The 21,432-nt window shown below is 40.7% G+C and overlaps 1 protein-coding gene across 17 annotated transcripts in view; it reads left to right on the top strand.

Annotated features, from left to right (window-relative positions):
- The window catches only part of LOC120398291 (myosin VIIA and Rab interacting protein), a 345,847-nt gene that overhangs the window by 262,536 nt on the left and 61,879 nt on the right, over positions 1-21,432 (top strand). For all 17 annotated transcript variants that reach the window (XM_039525619.1, XM_039525610.1, XM_039525604.1 and 14 more), the window contains 4 exons: positions 948-1,028; positions 5,429-5,526; positions 5,879-5,959; positions 13,011-13,160. In XM_039525619.1, the coding sequence (XP_039381553.1) occupies positions 948-1,028; positions 5,429-5,526; positions 5,879-5,959; positions 13,011-13,160 (410 nt within the window). The remainder of the gene's footprint in view (positions 1-947; positions 1,029-5,428; positions 5,527-5,878; positions 5,960-13,010; positions 13,161-21,432) is intronic.

The following is a 21,432-nucleotide window of genomic DNA, read 5'->3' as shown; positions in this document are numbered from 1 at the left end:
CTGTGTGCACCTAGATGAAGGCAACTCTGAGTGGCCCTTTTAATACTATTTAGAAGTACATGGCAAGCCTGTAGGTAGAACAGGAGAATGCTGTCCTAAAAGATTCTATTTTGATAGGTTGCGTTTTTCTTCCTATCAAATTTAAAAACTTCAAAAATGGAAATGAAAAAATAAAGGCGGGGATGCTACATTTAGTGGGAGTGATACAAATGGAACAAAAGAAATAATTTAAATACATGCAGAAAATTAAAAAAGTCAGGAGACTGAGCCTGCAAAACCTTACGCACCGAGGTATTCCTTATGCTCAAAAGTAGTCTCACTGAATTATGCCTTTAAATGAGACTGCTCCCATGAGTAATAACATGCAGGATACGTAAGGAAGGATGTGCAGGATATAGGAGACCTTTATGTAGAAGGCCTCAGCGTCTAAATGTCATTGTTAACTTTCTTTTTCTATTTTCAGTATGACTGTAAGATAACCCTCTTGTTTCATTTGAAGATAAATATAAGTTTAAATGTCTGGGTTTGTTTTATTTATACAGTAGTGGCCTTTAAAATCCAGGATCTGTTTCAAGTCCCAAATGTCATGTTAAAAGCAAGTTCACTGCACTAGCTTTCATTTTACAAGTTCTGCATTTAAGTAACTTCATCCTCTCTCTCTCTCTCTCTCTCTCTCACACACACACACACACACACACACACACACACACACACACACACACACACACACACACACACACACACACACACACACACAGTTTGAGAAATCTTTCATATAAAAGAAATAACATTTTCTATAACAGCTGAAATTCAAACAGGAATTTTCAGACTACTCCTGTATACATGTGGTGTAGTTAGAAACACCACTACTTTTTGAAAGAGTACGTTAATGTAATAATATATTGAATATTCATATACAGTATGTGTTGTGCTGTCTTTTTGAGCAGAAGGAAGCTTTTTTGAAGGAAGCATAGAAAATGAAGGAAGTATTTGTGGCAGTGACTCTACATTCTACAGACAGACAGAAGGTAACTCTACTTAAAATTCATTTGCACTAAAACTGAGCTGTTACTGAGTTATTTGATAAATAGCCTACGGTGCTGGAGGGTCTCCAAGTTGCATTGGTCCCTGGTGATGAAAAGTTTACAGGATCACTAATCTTTTAGCAAAAACCTTTAGCAAGTTACCAGAGTGTCTGTGGTTCACAGGGCACGTGCTAGACTTTATCTATTTTGCATCATGGCTATTATGCATTCACTTCAATATGGTTTTCTTAATACTGTACACATCATGTTCAGAGTTTGTTCTCTTTCTCTCTCACATGATCTTCCCCTAATGCTTATACACACTTGTTTTTCATATAGGTCTCAGTTTTGTTAAATTCTGTTACAAATATTCCTCTCATCATAACTACCCAACTAAAGTAAGCATATTGTTAGTCTCCCTAAATGGACTTTGTAGAAATATTGTGTTTTTCTATTTAAAATTGTAAGTTATGTATTATTTAAGTTTAGAAAGTTAGTGGCCTCTGTCAATACTGTATTTTTAGGGAAATGTCTGGCAGTTCGGATTACAGGGGTGTGAATAGAAGGGCACACCAAAGTGCTGCACTATCGGTCCCCAGTGTGGATTGGATGCTGCAGGCACAAACAAAAGGTTCCTACTTTGCATTGTTGTAGCCCTGTTTGAAGAGAACTAAGTTAATGCAAACTAGGAACATTTTAGTTCATGCCTATATAGTCCACATGGGGGATTTACAGTGCAGCACTTTGGTGAGCACTGCTGTCACACCCCCATAATCTGAACTGCACAGCACATAGACATGCCAGAGAGGCAGAATATAGAAATGGGTACAGACCACCCAACATTTTTTCTGTCTATTGAGATGTTTGTGCCAGTGCTCATCACCATGGTTCTGAGAATCAAGGTGCATGTGCAATGACATAGGAAAAGGTAGGAGAGAGAGGTCATGGAGGTCAAATTTAGGATGCTTGGGAAGAGATTTAAGTCCAGGACTTCCATGGTAGCCTTCTCTGAAATGTTTCCAATTCCATGCACAGGACCAGTAGGGTATCATTGTGTGGATGAGAGGATGACGTTTGGAGGAGGGATTTAGTTTTATTAGGAACTGGGGAACCTTTTGGGAAAGGAGGAGCCTATACAGGAAGGATGGGTTCCAGCTACACCAAAATGGAACCAGATTGCTGGCATGTAAAATTAAAAAGGTTATAAATGAGTTTTTAAACTGAGGCTGGGGGCAAAGTCAACAGGTGCGGAGGAGCACACAGTTCAGATGGAGACGTCCCTTGGGGATACTCCATAGCCTACTAAAGAGGAGAGGCTAGAAGGTGATAAAGTACAGGCAGAAAATTAAGAGAAACAGTCAAACAAAAAAGATTCCTATTCAATTACATCACATGAAGTCAGACAACTAAATACTTAAAAATTTTATCAGTGCTTGTATACAAATGCAAGAAATCTAAATACTAAGATGGGTGAACTTGAGTGCCTGATATTAAATGAGGATATTTATAGAATAGGCATCACAGAAACTTGCTGGAACTATGAAAAGCAATGGGACACATACAAAATATATAGCAATGACTGTGTAGGTTGTGCTGGGGGAAGGGCACTGTATTTGAAAAAAAGCATAGAGTCAAATATAATAAAAGTCTTAAATGACTCAAACTGTAACATGGAATCTCCATGGATTGAAATTCCACACTTGAAAAATAAGAGCATAGCAGTAGGAATGTACTACTGACCACCTGACCAGGATGGTGATGGTGACTGTGAAATACTCAGGGAGATTAGACAGCTTACAAAAACAGAAAACTCAATAATAATGGGGGATTTCAGCTGTCCCCATATTGACTGGGAACATGTCACCTCAGGATATGATACAGAGATAAAATGTCTAGACACCATTAATGACTGCTTCTTGACTTGCTAGTCCTGGAACTCACAAGGGGAAAGGCAGTTCTTGATTAGGCGTAAGTGGAGCACAGGATCTGGTCCAGGAGGTGAATATAGCTGAACCGCTTGGTAAAAGCGACCATAATGTGATTAAATTTAACATCCTTTTGGAGGAAAAATATCAATGAAACCCACCGCAGTAGCATTTAACTTCAGAAATGGGAATTACATAAAAGTGAGGAAGCTAGTTAAACAGAAATTAAAAGGAACAGTCACAAGTGAAATGCGTGCAAGCATTCAAAAACTGAAAGTCAAATCCTACTGAGGAAAATAGAATAGAACATATACTCAAGCAAGTCAAGTGTAAACATATAATTAGGCATGCCAAAAAAGAATTTGAAGAGCAACTAGCAAAAGACAGAAAAACTAACAGCTAAATTTTTTTAAAGTGCATCAGAAGCAGGTAGTCTTCCAGTCAGTGGGGCCATTGGACGATTGAGATTCTAAAGGAGCACTCAGAGAAGGCAAGACCATTGCAGAGAAGCTAAATGAATTCTTTGCATTGGTCTTCACTGCAGAGGATGTGAAGGAGATTGCCACACCTGAGCCATTCTTTGTAGGTGACAAATCTGAGGAACTGGCCCATATTGAGGTGTTAATAGAGGAGGTTTTGAAACACATTGATAAATTCAGTATTAAGAAGTCACCAGGACCAGATGGCATTCACTCAAGAGTTCTGAAGGAATTCAAATATGAAATTTCAAAATTACTGACTGTTGTATTTAACCTATCCCTTAAATCAGCCACTATACCAGATGACTGTAGGATATCTAATGTAATGCTGATTTAAGAAAAAAAAGGCTCCAGAGGCGATCCTGGCGACTACAGGCCAGTAAGCCTAACTTCAGTACCAGGGAAATTGGTTGGAACTATAATAAAGAAGAGAATTATCAGATGCATGGATGAATACAATAGAGTCAACACACCTTTTGTAAAGGGAAATCATGCCCCACCAATCTATTAGAATTCTTTGAGGTGGTTAACAAACATGTGAATAAGGATGATCTAGTTGATATTGCGTACCTGGACTTTCAGAAAGCTTTTGACAATGTCCTTCACTAGAGGCTCTTAAGCAAAGTGAACATTCATGCGATAAGAGGGAAGGTTCTCTCATGGATCAATAACTGGTTAAAATGTAGAAAACAAAGAGTAGGAATAAATGGTCAGTTTTCACAGTGGAGAGAGGTAAATAACAGGACCCCCAAAGATCTGTACTAGGACCAGAGCAGGTCAACATATTCATAAATAATCTGGAAAAAGGAGTAAACAGTGAGTTGGCAAAGTTTCCAGACAATATAAAATTAATCAAGATAGTTAAGTCCAAAGCAGACTGCAGAGTTACAAAGTGATCTCACAAAACTGGGCAACAACATGGCAGATGAAATTCTATGTTGATAAATGCAAAGTAATGCACATTAGAAAATATAATACCAACTATACATATAAAATGATGAGGTTTAAATTAGCTCTTACCACTCAAGAAAGAGATCTTGGAATCACTGTGGATAGCTCTCTGAAAGCATTCAATGTGCAACAGCAAGCAAAAAAGCTAAGAATGTTAGGAACCATTAGAAATGAATAGTTAATAATATATCAAATGTCATAATGCCACTATATAAATCCATGGTAAGACCACATCTTGAATACTGCATGTTGTTTGGGTTACCTTATCTAAAAAAATGTATATTAGAATTGGACAAAGTACAGAGGAAGGCAACACAAATGATAAGAGGTATGGAACAGCTTCTCTATGAGGAGAGATTTAACAGACTGGTACTGTTCAGTTTAGAAAAGAGAAGACTAAGAAAGGATATGATAGAGGTCTGTGAAATCAAGTATAGTATGGAGAAAGTGAATAAGAAAGTGTTATTTACCTCTTCTCATAACACAATTAAAACAAAGGGGTCACACAATGAAATTAATAGGCAGCAGGTTTAAAACAAACATAAGGAAGTACTTCTACACAGAACATACAGTCAGCCTCTGGAACTCATTGCCAGGGAATTTGGGAAGGCTAAAAGTACAACTAGGTTCCAAAAAGAATTAGAGAAGTTGGTGGAGGATAGGTCCGTTAATGGCCATTAGCCAACATGGTCAGACATGCAACTTCACGCTCTGAGTGTCCCTGAACTTCTGACTGCTAGAAGCTGGTAGTGGACAACGGGGGATGGCTCTTGATAATTGTCCTGTTCTGTTCATTCCCTCGGAACCATCTGGCACCAGCCACTGTTGGAAGACAGGATTCTGGGCTAGATGGACCATTGGTCTGACCCAGAATGTCCATTCTTATGTTCCTGTGCATGTTGATCAGCTTGGGATTGGGGTCTGGCTCTGCATCTCTGCAGTGGACTATACCAAAATCTTAGATCTAAGAATTACTGAAGCTGAAGAATCTTGGTCTGGATTTTGCAGCTGAGCATAAATGTGGGTATTTTGTTTGCTTTTTGACTAGGACATAGTATGATGGACACCCTAGCTGTGGCCTTACGTGTGGCAGAAGAAGCAGTAGAAGAAGCCATTTCCAAGGCAGAGACATATGGTGAAAGCCTGGTAAAAACAATTTTAATAACATTCAGCTGGCTTATATAGATCATTTTTTTCTTTATTCAAATAATAGTGGAAAGGTGAGTGAAAATCAAAGAAAACGTAATGCAGTGATGAATTAGCATACTGCATTAGCTAAAAGAATTGTGTGCTGTTTCTCTGAAAGTTATTATCAAGATAGCATGCATGTTCCACTTCAGAAATACAGGATATTCCAATAAATTAGAGTTACTTACATTCAGTTCTTTCTGCATACAATGCAAAGTAGGATGTTACTCATTTTTCTTTTTATACTGATCTTGTAAAAATGCCACGCAAATGTGACTCTGTAGCATTTATAAATTGTATCTTTGTGCAGGACAAACAGAACGAGGCTTGTTATTTACGGGAACATAAGGAGGAACTGATTGAAGAGCTTGCCACTACCATAGTGCAGAAGGTATGTGATGCAGCTTTGCTGTTGTGAATTGTATTCTTTGGAATATTGAATGGTTAGAAGACAGCCCTGTAGTCTATCAAGGTTTGATTTAACTCAGGCAAGATGAGACGTATCAGAAAAGGATTGAATATGTATATGTGGATGACAAGAATATCCAGGAGAGGAACAGCTCAATGGAAAATATCCTGCCTCCTGCTGCAGCAGCTCCTGGGAAGTTGGTCAGAAGACTGATTCTCCTGAATAGATTTTAAAAACCTGGACCATCCCAGACAAATTGGAACTGTTGGCAAGTTTGTCAAAAGCTGCCTGTCAATGAGATCTGTTTCACTATAGAATAATTTCCCAAAGACCGTTACAAATCAGACAGGGAAATGTGCATACATACATTACATAGAGCTGTGCAAGTAATCGAGGAAAAAAACTGTTCTGGAGCAATCTGAAACAAAAAAATTTCTTGGCAAAACAAAGCACCAAAAATTTCATTTGGGGTCAAATGAAACATTTTGTTCTGATTTTAGGCACTTTTAACTGCTTTTTAAAATTCAAACAAAGGAAATTTGGAAACGTCATTGGTAGAAGGCAGGGGAAAAGCGTGTTCTCCTCTATAGCTTTGTGGCTAGAGCATTCACCTGGAAGGTGGTAGACTGGGGTTCAGATACTTAATCTCCCTGTATAGGGGCTCCCATATTGCAGATGAGTGCCCTAACCAGTGGGCTATTGGGTAACAGGCAGGAGTGAAAGTAACTTACAGGATTTACCGGTACTGCCAGAGTCCTGAGGGGGCGTGGCCTCAACCGGAAGAGGCGAGGCCTCTCAAAATTTAAAGGCCCTGGGGCACCAGCTGTGGCTGGGAGCCCCAGGGCCTTTAAATCAACCCGGGGCTCCCAGCTGCAGAGGTGACTGGGAGCCCCTGGGGCTCAGGAGCAAATTAAAGGGTCTGGGGCTCCGGCTGCCGTGGAACTCCGGGCCCTTTAAATCCCGGCCCCAGCCCGGGCGCCAAGCTGTGGGGGGATTTAAAGGGCTCTGGGCTCCCCGCAGCGGTGGGGAGCTCTGAGCCCTTTAAATCCCAGCCCCAGCCTGGCTGCCGGAGCTGCGGGGGGGACTTAAAGGGCTCTGGGCTCCCCGCAGCCATGGGAGCTCCAAGCCCTTTAAATCTCAGCCCCAGCCCGGCTGCCGGAGCTGCGGGGGGGATTTAAAGGTCTCTGGGCTGAGCTCCGAGCCCTTTAAATCTCAGCCCCAGCCCGGTTGCCGGAGCTGCGGGGGGGATTTAAAGGTCTCTGGGCTCCATGCAGCCAGGGGAGCTCCGAGCCTTTTAAATCCCCTCCACGGAAGCCGGTATGATCCGGCACAGCGTACTGGCTCGTGCCGGTACGCCGTACCGGACCATACAGGCTTACTTTCACCTCTGGTAACAGGTCACCTCCTCCTCCTCTTGCTGTTTTACGAATAGCACCTAAATGCCTTTGTGAATCTAGCCTGCAAAAAAAACCTTCTGGCTGAATCTCTTTGGCGAATTTGTGTAAAAAAAAATTTCACTGGGCTCAAGTATTACAGAGAAAATCCTACATTTGCAGAGAGATGGATTAGATAATTTACTTGATCTTTTTTTGTCTGCAGATGAAGTAGATTTTCAAAGGTACATTTTCAAATACTTAGGGGGGAAGTGAAGGTAGCTATAAAAACATATGTAACAAAAGAGGAAATTCACAGTAATGAATATAAATCAGAAGCTAGCAATTACAGACAATCAATAGGGAAAGCAAAAGGACAGAAGGGAAAATCAGTGGCTAGCAGAGTTAAGGAACAAAACAAAGGGATTTTTAAAGTATATTAGGAACAAAAGGAATCCTAACTATGGTATTGGTCCATGACTAAATGAAAATGGTAGAATTGTCAATAATAATGCAGAACAGACCAAAGTGTTCAATGAATATTTCTGTTCTGTATTGGGGCAGGGAAACAGATGATGTGGTCTTATCAGATGATGGTGAAACACTTTCCATTCCATTCCACTTGGGAAGATGTTAAAGAGCAGCTACTAAAATTGAGCATTTTTAAATCAGCAGCTCCAGACAATTTACCAAGAGTTTTAAAAGAGGTGGCCAAACAGCTCGTTTAGTATTAATGTTGATTTTCAAAACTCATGGAACATTGGGGAAGTTCTAGGAGACTAAAAGAAAGCTAATGTTGTGCCAATATTTTAAAATCGTAAACGCAACTATAGTAATTATAGTTCTGTTAGCCTCATATCAACCCCAAACAAGATAATGGAGCAGCTGACACAAGCCTTGATTAAAGGAGGGTAAAATAATTAATTCCAATCAACATGAGTTTATAGAAAACCTTTCAAACTAACTTGAAATCTTTTTTTGGTAAGATTGCAAGTTTGGCTGATAAAGGTGATAGGGTTGATGTAATATACTTAGGCTTCTGTAAGGCATTTCGCATGGTACCATAAAACATTTTGATTAAAGAACTAGAACAATATATAATTAACATGGTATATATTAAATGGATTAAAAACTGGCTAACTGATTGGTCTCAACATGTAATTGTAAAGGGGGAATCATCATTAAGTAGATGTATTTCTAGTGGGGTCCTGCAGTTCTTGGCCCCATACTAGTTGACTTTAGTATTAATGACCTGGAAGAAAACATAGAATCTGTTAGAAGAAGGAGCAGGTTGACCCAGAGGCGGATTGATTAGATGGGATCCTTTATTGCAATACTTGTTTGCCTCAACCCAAATGTCAAGTAAGTACTCGATTAGTTACAGCACACTCCTTTTATTTAAGTTAGTATGTAAATGCCTACATCTGGCACAACACCTGAAAAACGCTTATTAAGTAATAGAAACACCCATACAATTAGTATATCCACCCCTCTCTATTGTTCACAACATTACACATGTTATACAGGCATTTTTACCTTGAAAAATGCATTTAGTTGCAATAATTTGTTGCTACAAATTTCCTTAATCAGCAGTTCTCAGGGGAGGGAGGAAGGGGCTATGACCCAGGGCTCTCTTGTGTAGCTGGGAAGGAAGGGAGGGGGAGATACCCTTTGAGTAAAAGAACTGTTATTTTTTTAGACAACTACATTTCTTATGCAGCTGGAAGGCTTATCAATTCTCAACAACCAACAGGGAAGGGAAAAATATGGCAACTTATTTATTAAACAAAGAAATACTGCCTGTCTGTGCCTTTCTGCCCTAATGCCATGTCAGCATACAGCAGCTTCCCAGGTCTTTACTTAAACCTAACATATCCCAAGAGAATCATCACTGATAACATTTTCAGATAACAGAAAAACTGGGGGAGTGGTAAATAATGTAGAGGAAAAGTCACCAATACAGAGCAATCTGGATCGCTTGATAAACTGGATGCAAGCAAACAATATGTGTTTTAATATGGCTAAATATAGAACAAAGAACATAGGCCATACTTACAGGATGGGGGACTGTATTCTGAAAAGCAGTGACTCTGAAAGATTTGAGGGTCATGATGAATCAGCTGAACATGAACTCCCAGTCCAATGCTGTGCCCCAAAGGGCTAATGCGTTTCTTGGATGAATAAACAGGGGAATCTCAAATAGGAGTAGAGAGGTTATTTCCTCTCTGAATTTGGCACTGGTGTGACCACTCCTGGAATTCTGTGTCCAGTTCTGGTGTCTGCAATTCAAGAAATATGTTGAAAAGTTGGAGAGGGTTCAGAGAAGTGCCACGAGAATGATTAAAGGAATTGAAACTCTGCCTTACAGTGTTAGGCCTTGTCTACACTGGCAAGTTTCTGCGTAGCAAAGCAGTTTTCTGTGGTGTGTAACTCCTGAGGTGTACACACTGCCAAGCCACTTAGTGCACAGAAACGGCACAGTTGCAGCGCTATAAAAAAACAACCCCAACAAGAGGCATACAGCTTTCTGCGCCGGGGTTGCGGTGCCAGTGTAGACACCCTGGTTGATTACAGCACTGTGATTGGCCTCCGGGAGGTGTCCCACAATGCCTGTTCTCACCTCTCTGGTCATTGATTTGAACTCCACTGCCCTGCCGTAAGGTGACCAACTGTGAGCCCCACCTCTTAAATTCCTTGGGAATTTTGAAAGTCCCCTTCCTGTTTACTTGATGACTCATGCAGTGGTCTCAGCGCATCTTTCCAGGTGACCATGCCTGCTCCACATACCAGGCGATCCCTCACTTGGAGCAATGCCGAGCTGATGGACCTCATCAGTATTTGGTGAAAGGAGGCTGTCCAGTCCCAGCTGCACTCCAGCCATAGGAATTATGATACCTATGGACAAATTTCACGATGCATGACAGAAAGGGGCCATGACTGGTACAGTGCAGTGCACGGTCCAAGTGAAGGAGCTGCGGAACGCCTCCAGTTGTTGTTTTTTTAATAAAAGAATTGTTTTGGTTTGAAAGCAATCTTTATTCCATTAATTGAAAGCAAACAGAGCCCTGCAAAGCAACAGGCAATTTTCTTAAACCTTCACAATGCATCATCTGCACCGGTCACAATCACTTCCTAGCATTACAAGCACTGCACTCCTGAACATAGCAACAAATATTAGTGGCTTTCAGCTTCAAACTGTTGCCTCAAGGCATCCCTGATCCTTATGGTCCCATGCTGCACCCCTCTAATAGACCTGGTCACTGGCTGTTCAAATTCAGCCTCCAGGTGCTGAGCCTCAGTGGTCCAGCACTGAGTGAAGCTTTCACCCTTCCCTTCACAAATATTATGGAGCGTACGGCACGCGGCTATAAGCATAGGAATATTGTCATCAGCCAGGTCCAACCTCCCATATAGGCAGCGCCAGTGGGCCTTTAAATGGCCAAAAGTGCACCCAACAGTCATTCTGTACTTGTTCAGCCTCTTTTTGAACCACTCCTTGCTGCTGTCAAGGTTCCCCGTGTATGGCTTCATAAGCCACAGCATTAAGGGGTAGGCAGGGTCTCCCAGGATTACAATGGGCATTTTGACTTCCCCTATGATGATTTTCTGGTCCAGGAAGAAAGTCCCTGCTTGCAGCTTTCTGAACTGGACAGTATTCCAAAAGATGTGTGCATCATGCACCTTTCCGGACCAGCCTGCATTAATGTCCGTGAAACGCCCACAGTGATCCACAAGCACTTGGAGAATCATAGAGAAATATCCCTTCCGATTAATGTACTCGGTGGCTAGGTGGTCTGGTGCTAGAATTGGAATGTGTGTGCCATCTATTGCCCCTCCACAGTTAGGGAAGCCCATTTGTGCAGAGCCATCCTCAATGTCATGTATGTTGCCCAGAGTCACGGTCTTTCCAGGCAGGAAGCGATTAATGGCCCTGCACACTTCCATCAACACAAATCAAAAGGTCAACTTTCCTACTCCAAACTGGTTACTGACCAATCAGTAGCAGTCTGGAGTAGCCAGCTTCCACAGTGCAATTGCCACACACTTCTCCAATGGCAGGGAAGCTCTCATTCTCGTGTCCTTGCTCCACAGGGCTGGGGTGAGCTCATCACACAGTCCCATGAATGTGGCTTTCCTCATCCAAAAGTCCTGCAGCCATTGTTCGTCATCCCAGACGTGCATCCCAATGTGATCCCACCATTCAGTGCTTGTTTCCCGAGCCCAAAAGCGGCGTTCCACTGTCGTCACCGCCTCCATGAATGCCACAAGCAATCTCATGTCGTAGCTACTATGTGTGGCGAGATCAATGTAGAACTCTTATCTTTGTAGTTTAAGGAATAACTCCACTGCCACTTGTGACGTGTTAGTCGAGCGAGCAGCATAGTGGTCAACAGTGCGGGATCCATTCCTGCAGACCGAAGAGGCAGAGAGCGCAGTACACAAACCATTGAAAGATGGCGCCAAATGTGGACAGAAGCACAGGGATTGCTGGGACGCTAAGGAATGCATCACAGGACACTGGGACAAGACCCAGGATGCCTGTGACCACCTCCGCCTTCTCACAGTTCTTAGTGGCAGAAGAGAAAGAGATGCTCTGTGGGATAGCTGCCCAGAGTACACTGCTCCAAATACTGCTGGAAGTGCCACAAGTGTGAACACACTATTGCGCAGGCAGCTGACAGTGTGAACACACAACAGCGGTTTCCCTTCAGCGCTCTCTGAGTGGCGATGTAGCTGCCAGCGATGTAACTCTGCCAGTGTAGACATACCCTTAGACTCAAGGAGATCAACCAGTTTCGTTTAACAAAGAGAAGGTTAAGGGGTGACTTGATTATAGTCTTAAAGTACCTCCATGGGGAACAAATATTAGAAAATGGGCTCTTCAGTCTAGCAGACAAAGATGTAACATAATCCAATTGCTGGAAGTTGAAACTATACAAATTCAGACCGGGAAACAAGGTGTACATTTTTAACAGTCAAGGTAATTAACCATTGGAACAATTTACCAAAGGTTGAAGTGGTTTTTCATCAGTGGCAATTTTTATATCAAGATGGGATGTTGTTCTAAAACATATGCTCTTGGTCAAACAGGAATACATTCAGAGAAGTTCAATGGCCTGTGTTATGCAGGAAATCAGATTAGATGATCACAGTAGTCATTTCCAGCCTGAGAATCTATGAATCTAAGAAAATGGTGCTTAAGCACCTAACTCCCATTAAAAGTCAATAGGAGTTAGGTGTACTTTGAAATTAAGCCTATATCCTTTATTCTATGATTCCATACCAATATTCGTCTACTTATGCATTCTTATTCTGAGGAAATGTAAACTTGGCTTCCAGATTTAGATCACATTAAGTACCATTGGTGGAGTATAGATTTCCATATTGTTTTAATTCAGCTCTGGTGTTCCTACAGATATTAGATAATGACTTTATTGTAACTCTCTTGTGCACTTGCAAACCCTCTGACTTCAGATAAGAAGAAAGAAGTGCAGGTTGTGAAAATCAAACTTGAATTAGCTGGGGCCGAAGCTAAAGGAAACTCAAACTTTCTATTCCACGCTGTTCATCTTGACACAGCCAATGCATTTTGAGCCATATGGCTCTAGCTGTACTTTCCAGTAAAATTCTTTTTTTTTTTTCCTATTTCAACCCTACAGATTATAAGAAAGCAAAAAAGTAAAGCTGAGCAGGCGGAGGCTGATTTTGATTGGCCACAGTCCAGAAGCAGCGGTCTGGCATCTGTTGCTGTTTCAGATCAGAGCATGCTGACTTTTCCAGGCAGTCGCAGGGGATCCTACACATTATGGGTGAGTGACCAATCTCAACCATCTAAATTTTCTGCTGCAAGAAATTGGAAAATAGAGATAGTAGAGATGGCCGTGCTGACTAGAATGTTAAATGCAAATATACAAAGCATGAACATTAAACCCAAAGAGTAAATGTTGTTTGCATACCACAGTCTGATGATCAGGTGAGACATAGGGCCCTTGGCCATTCCTGCCACACTACCTCTCTCTTCCGACACGCTCTATGCCAGCTTTATGTCAGTGAAGCTTTCCTCGCGGCAAAAGGAATGTTCTCTTGGCCATTTTTGTTAAGTTTTCATCCACTTGGCACCGCTGTAGGAGACCACAGAATGCAGCCCAGGGAGTATTTTTCATTATTGTCAATCAAACAGTGGGGGAACAGATGTTGTTGTGCCTGGATGGTAAATGTTGAGGATCATTTTGAAAATCCCCACTCTGGCACGGCTGCCCCAACTTTTCTTTCACAGGATGAACAGGGACTGTGTTCTAGAGCAGTGGTTCTCAAAGCCGGTCTCCCGCTTGTACAGGGAAAGCCCCTGGTGGGCCGGGCCGGTTTGTTTACCTGCCGCATCCACAGGTTCGGCCAATTGCAGCTCGCACTGGCCGCGGTTTGCCGCTCCAGGCCAATGGGGGCTGCGGGAAGGGCAGCCAGCACATCCCTCGGCTCGCGCTGCTTCCCATAGCCCCCATTGGCCTGGAGCGGTGAACCACAGCCCCTGGTTGCTGCAATCGGCCAAAACTGCGGATGCAGCAGGTAAACAAACTGACCCAGCCTGCCAGGGGCTTTCCCTGAACAAGCAGCAGCCCTAGTTTGAGAACCACTGTTCTAGAGTATCCTCTGGACTGAGAGGAATGAATATGTTTCAAGCTAGTCTTTTCCAATGTATATAGTACTACTTTGTCCTCTGAAGTCAACAGGATCCTTTCCAGTTATTCCACTGTGCTCTCGATCAGCCATACAAGGGGTGACTGATTTAAACCATAATATCGGGACTCTCTCTACACACACTGAGGTGTGCAAAAAGATACAGACACAACTTTGTGCCTACATTTTTTTCATTGCAGACAGACCTTGAGCCTCTTTTTTGCAGTGGAGACCTCCTACTATATTGGGGATGTGGGTTTTTGTGGGGAGGAGGACGCAAATTCTTAATGTTCACCATTAAGTCAAAACTTGTGTGAGCTTCAGTGGAAACAAGATTTGATCCTTGGTGCTTTTTTCTCTAAAATAATTTTTGAAGCTTGGTTTGCTGTATTTTGAGTCTGTTAAATATTATTTCTTGTTTTGTGAGCTGTTAACACAAGTCTAATTGTTGATTTTTATTTTGTTTCCTAGCTCTCTAAACAAATAAACTAAACACAGCTGCAGAGTACCGTGTAGGCCCCATGTTATATTACAGAGTGTTTTCCCCTCCTTTTGCTTATTTTCTCAGCAAAACATTGTTAGCACCTGTTAGGCAGTGAAGAAAACCTACACAGGCTACAATAGTAAGATTTCAATTACAGCAATAAGGGAAAGTGGGTGAAAATCAGCATCAATAATTTCTTTGGATTGGATGTTTTATGCTGAGAGATTCAATTCCCTTTTTAGACTCCCTCGTGACACTTCCCAGGTGTATGCTGGGCTGTCAGACATCTCATTAGTGAAAACAAGTAAAAGTTTATTTAAAGTATAGCAATTCAAGTGCTAGCAAGTAGACGAATTGGGAACAAATGGTTACCTATAGAAAAAAATCATAACACGCATTGTAGAACTAGACTTACTTACTAAACTACTTACCTGTTTTACAGAGCAGTGCTCACTTGAAGTCTTTTCACCTTTTTACAGCCACGTTTGGCAGTGACCCTCCATTCATAAGACAAGTCACTCTGTCAGCTGTCTTCTCAGTGAAAGGTCCCAGCTGCCTGTTTGCATTCCAGATATATTAGAACAATCCATTGTCCTTATTCATAAAGTGGTTATTTCCTGTATACTCCTTCCTTGTAGATTTCACAAACACTTTACCACATGTGGCTCAGGCTGCAAATAGGCATATACTGGGACACACAATGACCAGACAGGAAGATAAATGTCTGTTACCCCCTGCCTGAAAGGAACCTTCTGAGACGTGCCACCTTCTGGATACTGCCTTAACATAATTTTCACAATGTGCACATAACTTCATAATAATTATCATCTGTACAGACATTTCTCAATGATTATGATGACCAGTGGGCTACTGGCTGTTGGTAGAGACCTCACACTATCCTTTAGTTACTCGTTGTGCATATATCTGACCCAGGGGATCCCTGTGAAACTGTATGTATGTATCCCTCTGCCCTGTTCCTCCGTCACACCCCTCTTCTGGTTCTACAAGCATATCAGATATCCAACTATGATATCCAACTATTGGACAGTTTGTTTGTGACACCAACTATTGGACAGTTTGTTTGTGACACCATGTTGGGGGCTGAAAAAAAAGTAAATTCCCCACTGAGTCAATGAGAGTTTTGCCTTGGGGACAAAAGGAATGTTCTGTTCAAATCTTCAGGTATTTTAAAAGTTTTTAATAGCAGACTGAATCCTGCTATTCCTTTGCATTTAGAGAGCTCAACATGCAATCAATACACATTGGGATTCAGTACAGAAATAGCAAACAAGGGCATATCCCTATTTTTGTAATTTCACTTCAGTGAAACTCTTCTTTCTTTTCGGTTGTACTAGACTCAGTGGAGAAATTTGGACAGATAAAACTGGTCATGTTAAAGTTGGTACCTTTATAATAACCAGCTACAAATTTTTAACTGCCATCAGTTTGTATTGGGTATTTAGACTTGATGGATGCCATATAAGAATTTGAATAGAACAGAAGTAAGCCTGTCCAACTGGATTCTATTGAAACTCTAATCTACCCTCAAATCAGCAAAACATAGCTCTGAGTTCCCAGTGAATATTGTGGAACCTGTGGCTGCAAAGTGCCTCACATGGAGCAAGCAGAGAGCGGTCCGTGGCCACATGGTTCTGAATAAGAGCTGCGCTTGGCAAAGATATGAGCAGCAGAGGTGACCTGCATCTGTCTGCAGACTCAAGACTGAATTGCATTAGTTTACGAGTTGTCCTTTGAGAAGGTTATCTTAATTTACTAGAAACTAGATACTAGAAACTTAATTTTTTGTTCTTAAATGAAAGCATAAATTCTACAGAAATTGACATTTAGGTGCACATGCTCACTAGAGAAAGCTTCACACTGAGATTATATATGCACAAACTAAAAAGGCTGTGACCAGTCTAATAGAAGCAGTTTCAGCCTCTTCAGCTCACGCCTCTTTCAGAGCCATCTCAGACAGAGTATTATCAGGGCCAGAGCTGTAGACATAGACCCATCTCCTAATAAGTATTTTGTAGGCAGAGTTTCTCCTGTTTAGGAATTTCTTCACAACCAACCAACCAACCAAATTCCTGGGTGAAGCAAGCAAAAGCAGGTTAGATTAAATCAAGTGGAACAAGACTGTGTACAGGAAATGAAAGATGCACAGAATACGGGAGATAGGACAACTCTTTTTTGTAATGCAAAACTGGCAAATTACCATAGGTGCAAAAAATGAATTCCTTTTGTATGTAAGATGGTAACACATTAGGTCTGTCATCCTGATTAAATTAAGTCACATACAGTTGTTTAAACAGATTGCATGCTACAGCAGAAGGCATTAAAAATCTGCATTTACCCACACAGTTTATTACAGATATCACCTATCTAAGTATAGATGGAAATTGTTATAGTCTTAAATACCACTGTGTTCTAACTGATGTGAAATGCTGACTTTTAATGTCAGCCACTGTACATGTCTGATCTGTGTCTGCTGGAAAATGCTGCTGGGCGGTCTGCATGACCTCCCCAATTGTCCAAAATTGCTTGTTTCTAAATAATTGTTAGTTTAGTTAAGACAGCATTTTGTAGTTCTGATATAAATAGTGTATGAATACAGCCCAAGTTATAAATTGAGGGCAACAGAGTAAATAGAAACAGACTGTATGACATATTTGACTGCTTTGATTTTGGAAAAATGTGTTGATTGCCATATACACCTCTACCTCGATATAGTGCGACCCTATATAACACGAATTCGGATATAATGCAGTAAAGCAGTGCTCGGGGGAGGGGGAGGGGTTGCGCACTCTGGTGGATCAAAGCAAGTTTGATATAACGTGGTTTCACCTATAATGCAGTAAGATTTTTTGGCTCCCGAGGACAGCATTATATCGAGGTAGAGGTATATATGTATTTTTAAAAGTATCTCTTCTGAAATATATTCTAATTGCTTAATTGTAAGTACTATGCTGTGGCACTAGCTATAAAATACCTTCTTTCTTCCCAGATTTCCTCAAGGTCCCATGCCATCGTTAAATTTCTGATATAAGACTGGATGTTGTATTCCTTGTGTCCCATAAAAAGAGATGGATGACTCCATCTGTTTGTCATTAGCACTGTTTGGCGCACTAGACAATGTTAAGATGTCAGGAATTTTGAACAAGGGACAGGTTATTTTGTATCCTTTCAATATATTACATTACTATAAGTCACCACAACTTAAAGCAAACAACCATTTGGTGTACTGATGGGATGCAGGCATCCCAATGTGCTGTAACTGGTATATAAGTGGTCTTTATCTTTTGGCTAAAATAATGCTAATGTAAATAGAAATAATTCATAATTTAGTGTATTTAAAACAGCTGGGAATATAGGAAAGAGGAGTATTTCATTAAAATCCACATTATTGGTGCAATCCAGGGGAAATAGAAATGTGCTAGTTAAGCTAATTATGTGAGAAATCAGGTAGTCGAACTATTAAAAATTGCAGGTCACTTGTGGTTCAGGTTCATCAACATGTTTTAACTCTTTGGTTCGGTTCTGGTTCAGACGCTAACTTAGAATGATGGTTCGATAACCATTTCAATCATGTTGAACCTGTTTGAACCAGTTCAGGTACATTTCCTGCAAATTAATGTCACACACACTTATGCTTGCATATGCTTGTAACTTCTAGCAAAAGAATACAATGATAAATATTTCCTTATCAAAAAATTGTTTTAAAACAAGTTATTTGTACGCATTAGTAAAACATCCTCCAGTACTCTGTCAGTCATATTTTGACCGCTGAATTGACAAAATAAATTTCAGTCCAGAAAATGCCCTTTCTACATTGACTTGCAGAGCAGGAACCAAGCCCTAAGTGGGGGAAGGGAGGTGTTCTGGGAGTTATAGTTCCCTTCTATGGGCAATCCTCAAGTGGGCATAACAGGATAACTACCAATCCCAGAACCCCTCTCTACCTCACCTCCTTCAATGGCTTCTTGGGAAGTTTAGTCTCTCCCCCTCCTCTCTCTCTCTCTCTCTCTCTCTCTCTAGGGGTGGAGTAGAGAGACATCCTTCCTCAGGAAACCCAAAAGACACCCCCCTCCCCTTTTTGAACCAGTTACAGATTTTTATTTTTTGGGGTTTAGTTCCAGTTCAGGTTCATTGTGACTTGGAGTTCAGTTCGGATTCAGTTTCCAGTTCACTCAAAAACCCTCTCTGAACTGGTTTTCAGGTTTGGGTTCAGTTTGACTCCCTGTGAGGAATACAATATACTGAGAGTTATTTACTTGTTTAAATGATTTGCTTGAAAAAAAGGAGCCAAAAACCTGCAGTTCTTACTTGGCTCTTATTCAAACAAAATACCCGTTGAAATCAGTGGAAGCCGTAAGTGCTCAGCACCTCTTAGCATTTGTCCCAAACTTTATACAAAGCATTAAAACATTTCAAAGAAAGTATAACAAAGTGGATCCTGTTTAGCAGACATAACAGAGCAGGACAGCAGCATGGAGCAAAGAAAGGATTACAAAGCAGGAAATATATGCCAGCTAACACCGATTCACATCTTTTAACTACTATATATCATAAACCATGCTATAGAAATACATGTAAAATGTATTCTATAAACATAAAAATAGAGATAAAATATAAACAGATTTTTAGGCATAATTTGGTATCTATTGTTTAGAATAATTGAAATGTATTCTACAGAATGTGTTGCATGGACATTCTCCCAATTACCTGGGTGCCAATCACCTGGATTTCAATGTGTTAGCTCCTGTCAGTTTCCTCCTTATGAAAGTCAGCAGCAGCACCTCCTCCTCACTGAAGCCCAGTACAGAACATGAAATTAACAGCAAATTACTTACTTTTGAAAAAAAAATTAAAAATGGTAATTACAAGATGCTCATCCCTCTGTTAAAGGATTGTATGGGGTGAGGATTTTATCTCTTGTATCTAGATGCTGAAGTACAGTGAAATAAGAGGGATGAGAAAATAAAACAAAAGTGACTATCACCTTCCTAGAATTCAGTCAGATGTGCTTGGAATATTTTCTTTTAATCCTCAATTTAGCTTCCAGATAGAAACAAGAGACGTTATCAAATGATAAACTACCCATTCTTCCGTTCTTTTCTTTTTTGGGGTGAAGGCGGGAAGGAGAGAATAAAAGATACAAATATCAATTTATCTCCCCTGAAAATATTCAGGTAAATAAAAATACTCCTGTTGATTCCAGTAAATACATTCCAAAATATGCCCATAGAACATTAACCCTTCATTCACACATTGTAAGAGTGATTTTAAAAAATTGATGTTACACTGACGGTCCTTTATATAGTTTATTTACAATCCAGGGTTCACTAACATTCGCTCTCCAATAGCGTTATAGCAGTGAGCTTTATAAAGTGTACACTGGTATTCATTAAGTGATAGGAGGCATTGGTGTGCGGACAGTGTTACCAGTGCTCCTCCAATCAGTTAAGAACCACACTGTCATCTTATGTTGGAAGCTCCCAATGAACCAGTCTGTTTATAGAAAAAGCGGTGCCATTCCAATACAGTCAGTTCTGTCCATCAAAAGGCAGCTGTAATTATTCATTAGGAACTATGTCAAGAGACAAAATTGGAGTGAGGATGTAAGTGCCTGGTATTTCTTTTTCTAACAATATTCTTACAGCAGAATGCCACTAGATAGGATTTTACAGGAAGAGAGTAGACTCATCACAGCAAAGTGTCTGAAAATTTCTGTCAATACTATAACCTTTGTTTCCAATCTATGACATATTGTACTAAGATTCTACAGTGATTTGCACCTTGAAACAACTAAAGAAGAAAAAAGTATATGCAGGTCACATAACTGAATAACATGTTTGGTTACAGTGCCACCTGCTGATACATTTATGTATTGCACTGAATGAAGGTTGATGTACTTTTTAAACATTACTCCATTTTGGCTAGGAATCTTTAAAGTTGGTTTTAAAAAAATGTAAAACTGATAGTTATTGATCCACTTGGAGAAACAGAACTTTTGGCTAAAAAAAGGGGAAAAAATGAACCAAGATAGTTAAGTCCCAGGCAGATTGCGAAGAGCTACAAAAGGCTCTCTCAAAACTGGATGACTGGGCAACAAAATGGCAGATGAAATTCAGTGTTGATAAATGCAAAGTAATGCACATTGGAAAACATAATCCCAACTATACATATAAAATGATGAGGTCTAAATTAGCTGTTACCACTCAAGAAAGAGATCTGGGAGTCACTGTGGATAGTTCTCTGAAAACATCCTCTCAATGTGCTGCAGCAGTCAAAAAAGCAAACAGAATGTTGGGAATCATTAAGAAAGGGATAGATAATAAGACAGAAAATATCGTATTGCCTCTATATAAATCCATGGTAGAGATTAATAAGATTGGGACTTTTCAGCTTGAAAAAGAGATAGGTAAGGGGAGATATGATAGAGGTCTATAAAATCATGACTGGTGTGGAGAAAGTAAATATGGAAGTGTTATTTATTCCTTCTCATAACACAAGAACTAGGGGACACCAAATGAAATTAATAGGCAGCAGGTTTAAAACAAAAAGAAGTATTTTTTCACACAATGCAGTCAACCTGTGGAACTTCTTGCCAGAGGATGTTGTGAAGGCCAAGAATATAACAGGGTTCAAAAAAGAACTAGATAAATTCATGGAGGATAAGTCCATCAATGGCTTTTAGCCAGGATGGGTGGGCAGGGATGGTGCCCCTAGCCTATTTGCCAGAAGCTGGGAATGGGTGACAGGGGATGGATCACTTGATGATAACCTGTCTGTTCATTCCTTCTGGGGCACCTGGCATTGGTGACTGTCTGAAGACTGGATACTGGGCTAGGACCTTTAGTCTGACCCAGTATGGCCATTCTTATTTCTGTGTGTTGCTTGGCGTGGTAGGTGCACCAACC

The sequence above is a fragment of the Mauremys reevesii genome, linkage group 2 (assembly GCF_016161935.1).
Source record: "Mauremys reevesii isolate NIE-2019 linkage group 2, ASM1616193v1, whole genome shotgun sequence".
Lineage (NCBI taxonomy): Eukaryota > Metazoa > Chordata > Testudines > Geoemydidae > Mauremys > Mauremys reevesii.
This window is presented reverse-complemented; position numbering and strand designations above follow the sequence as displayed.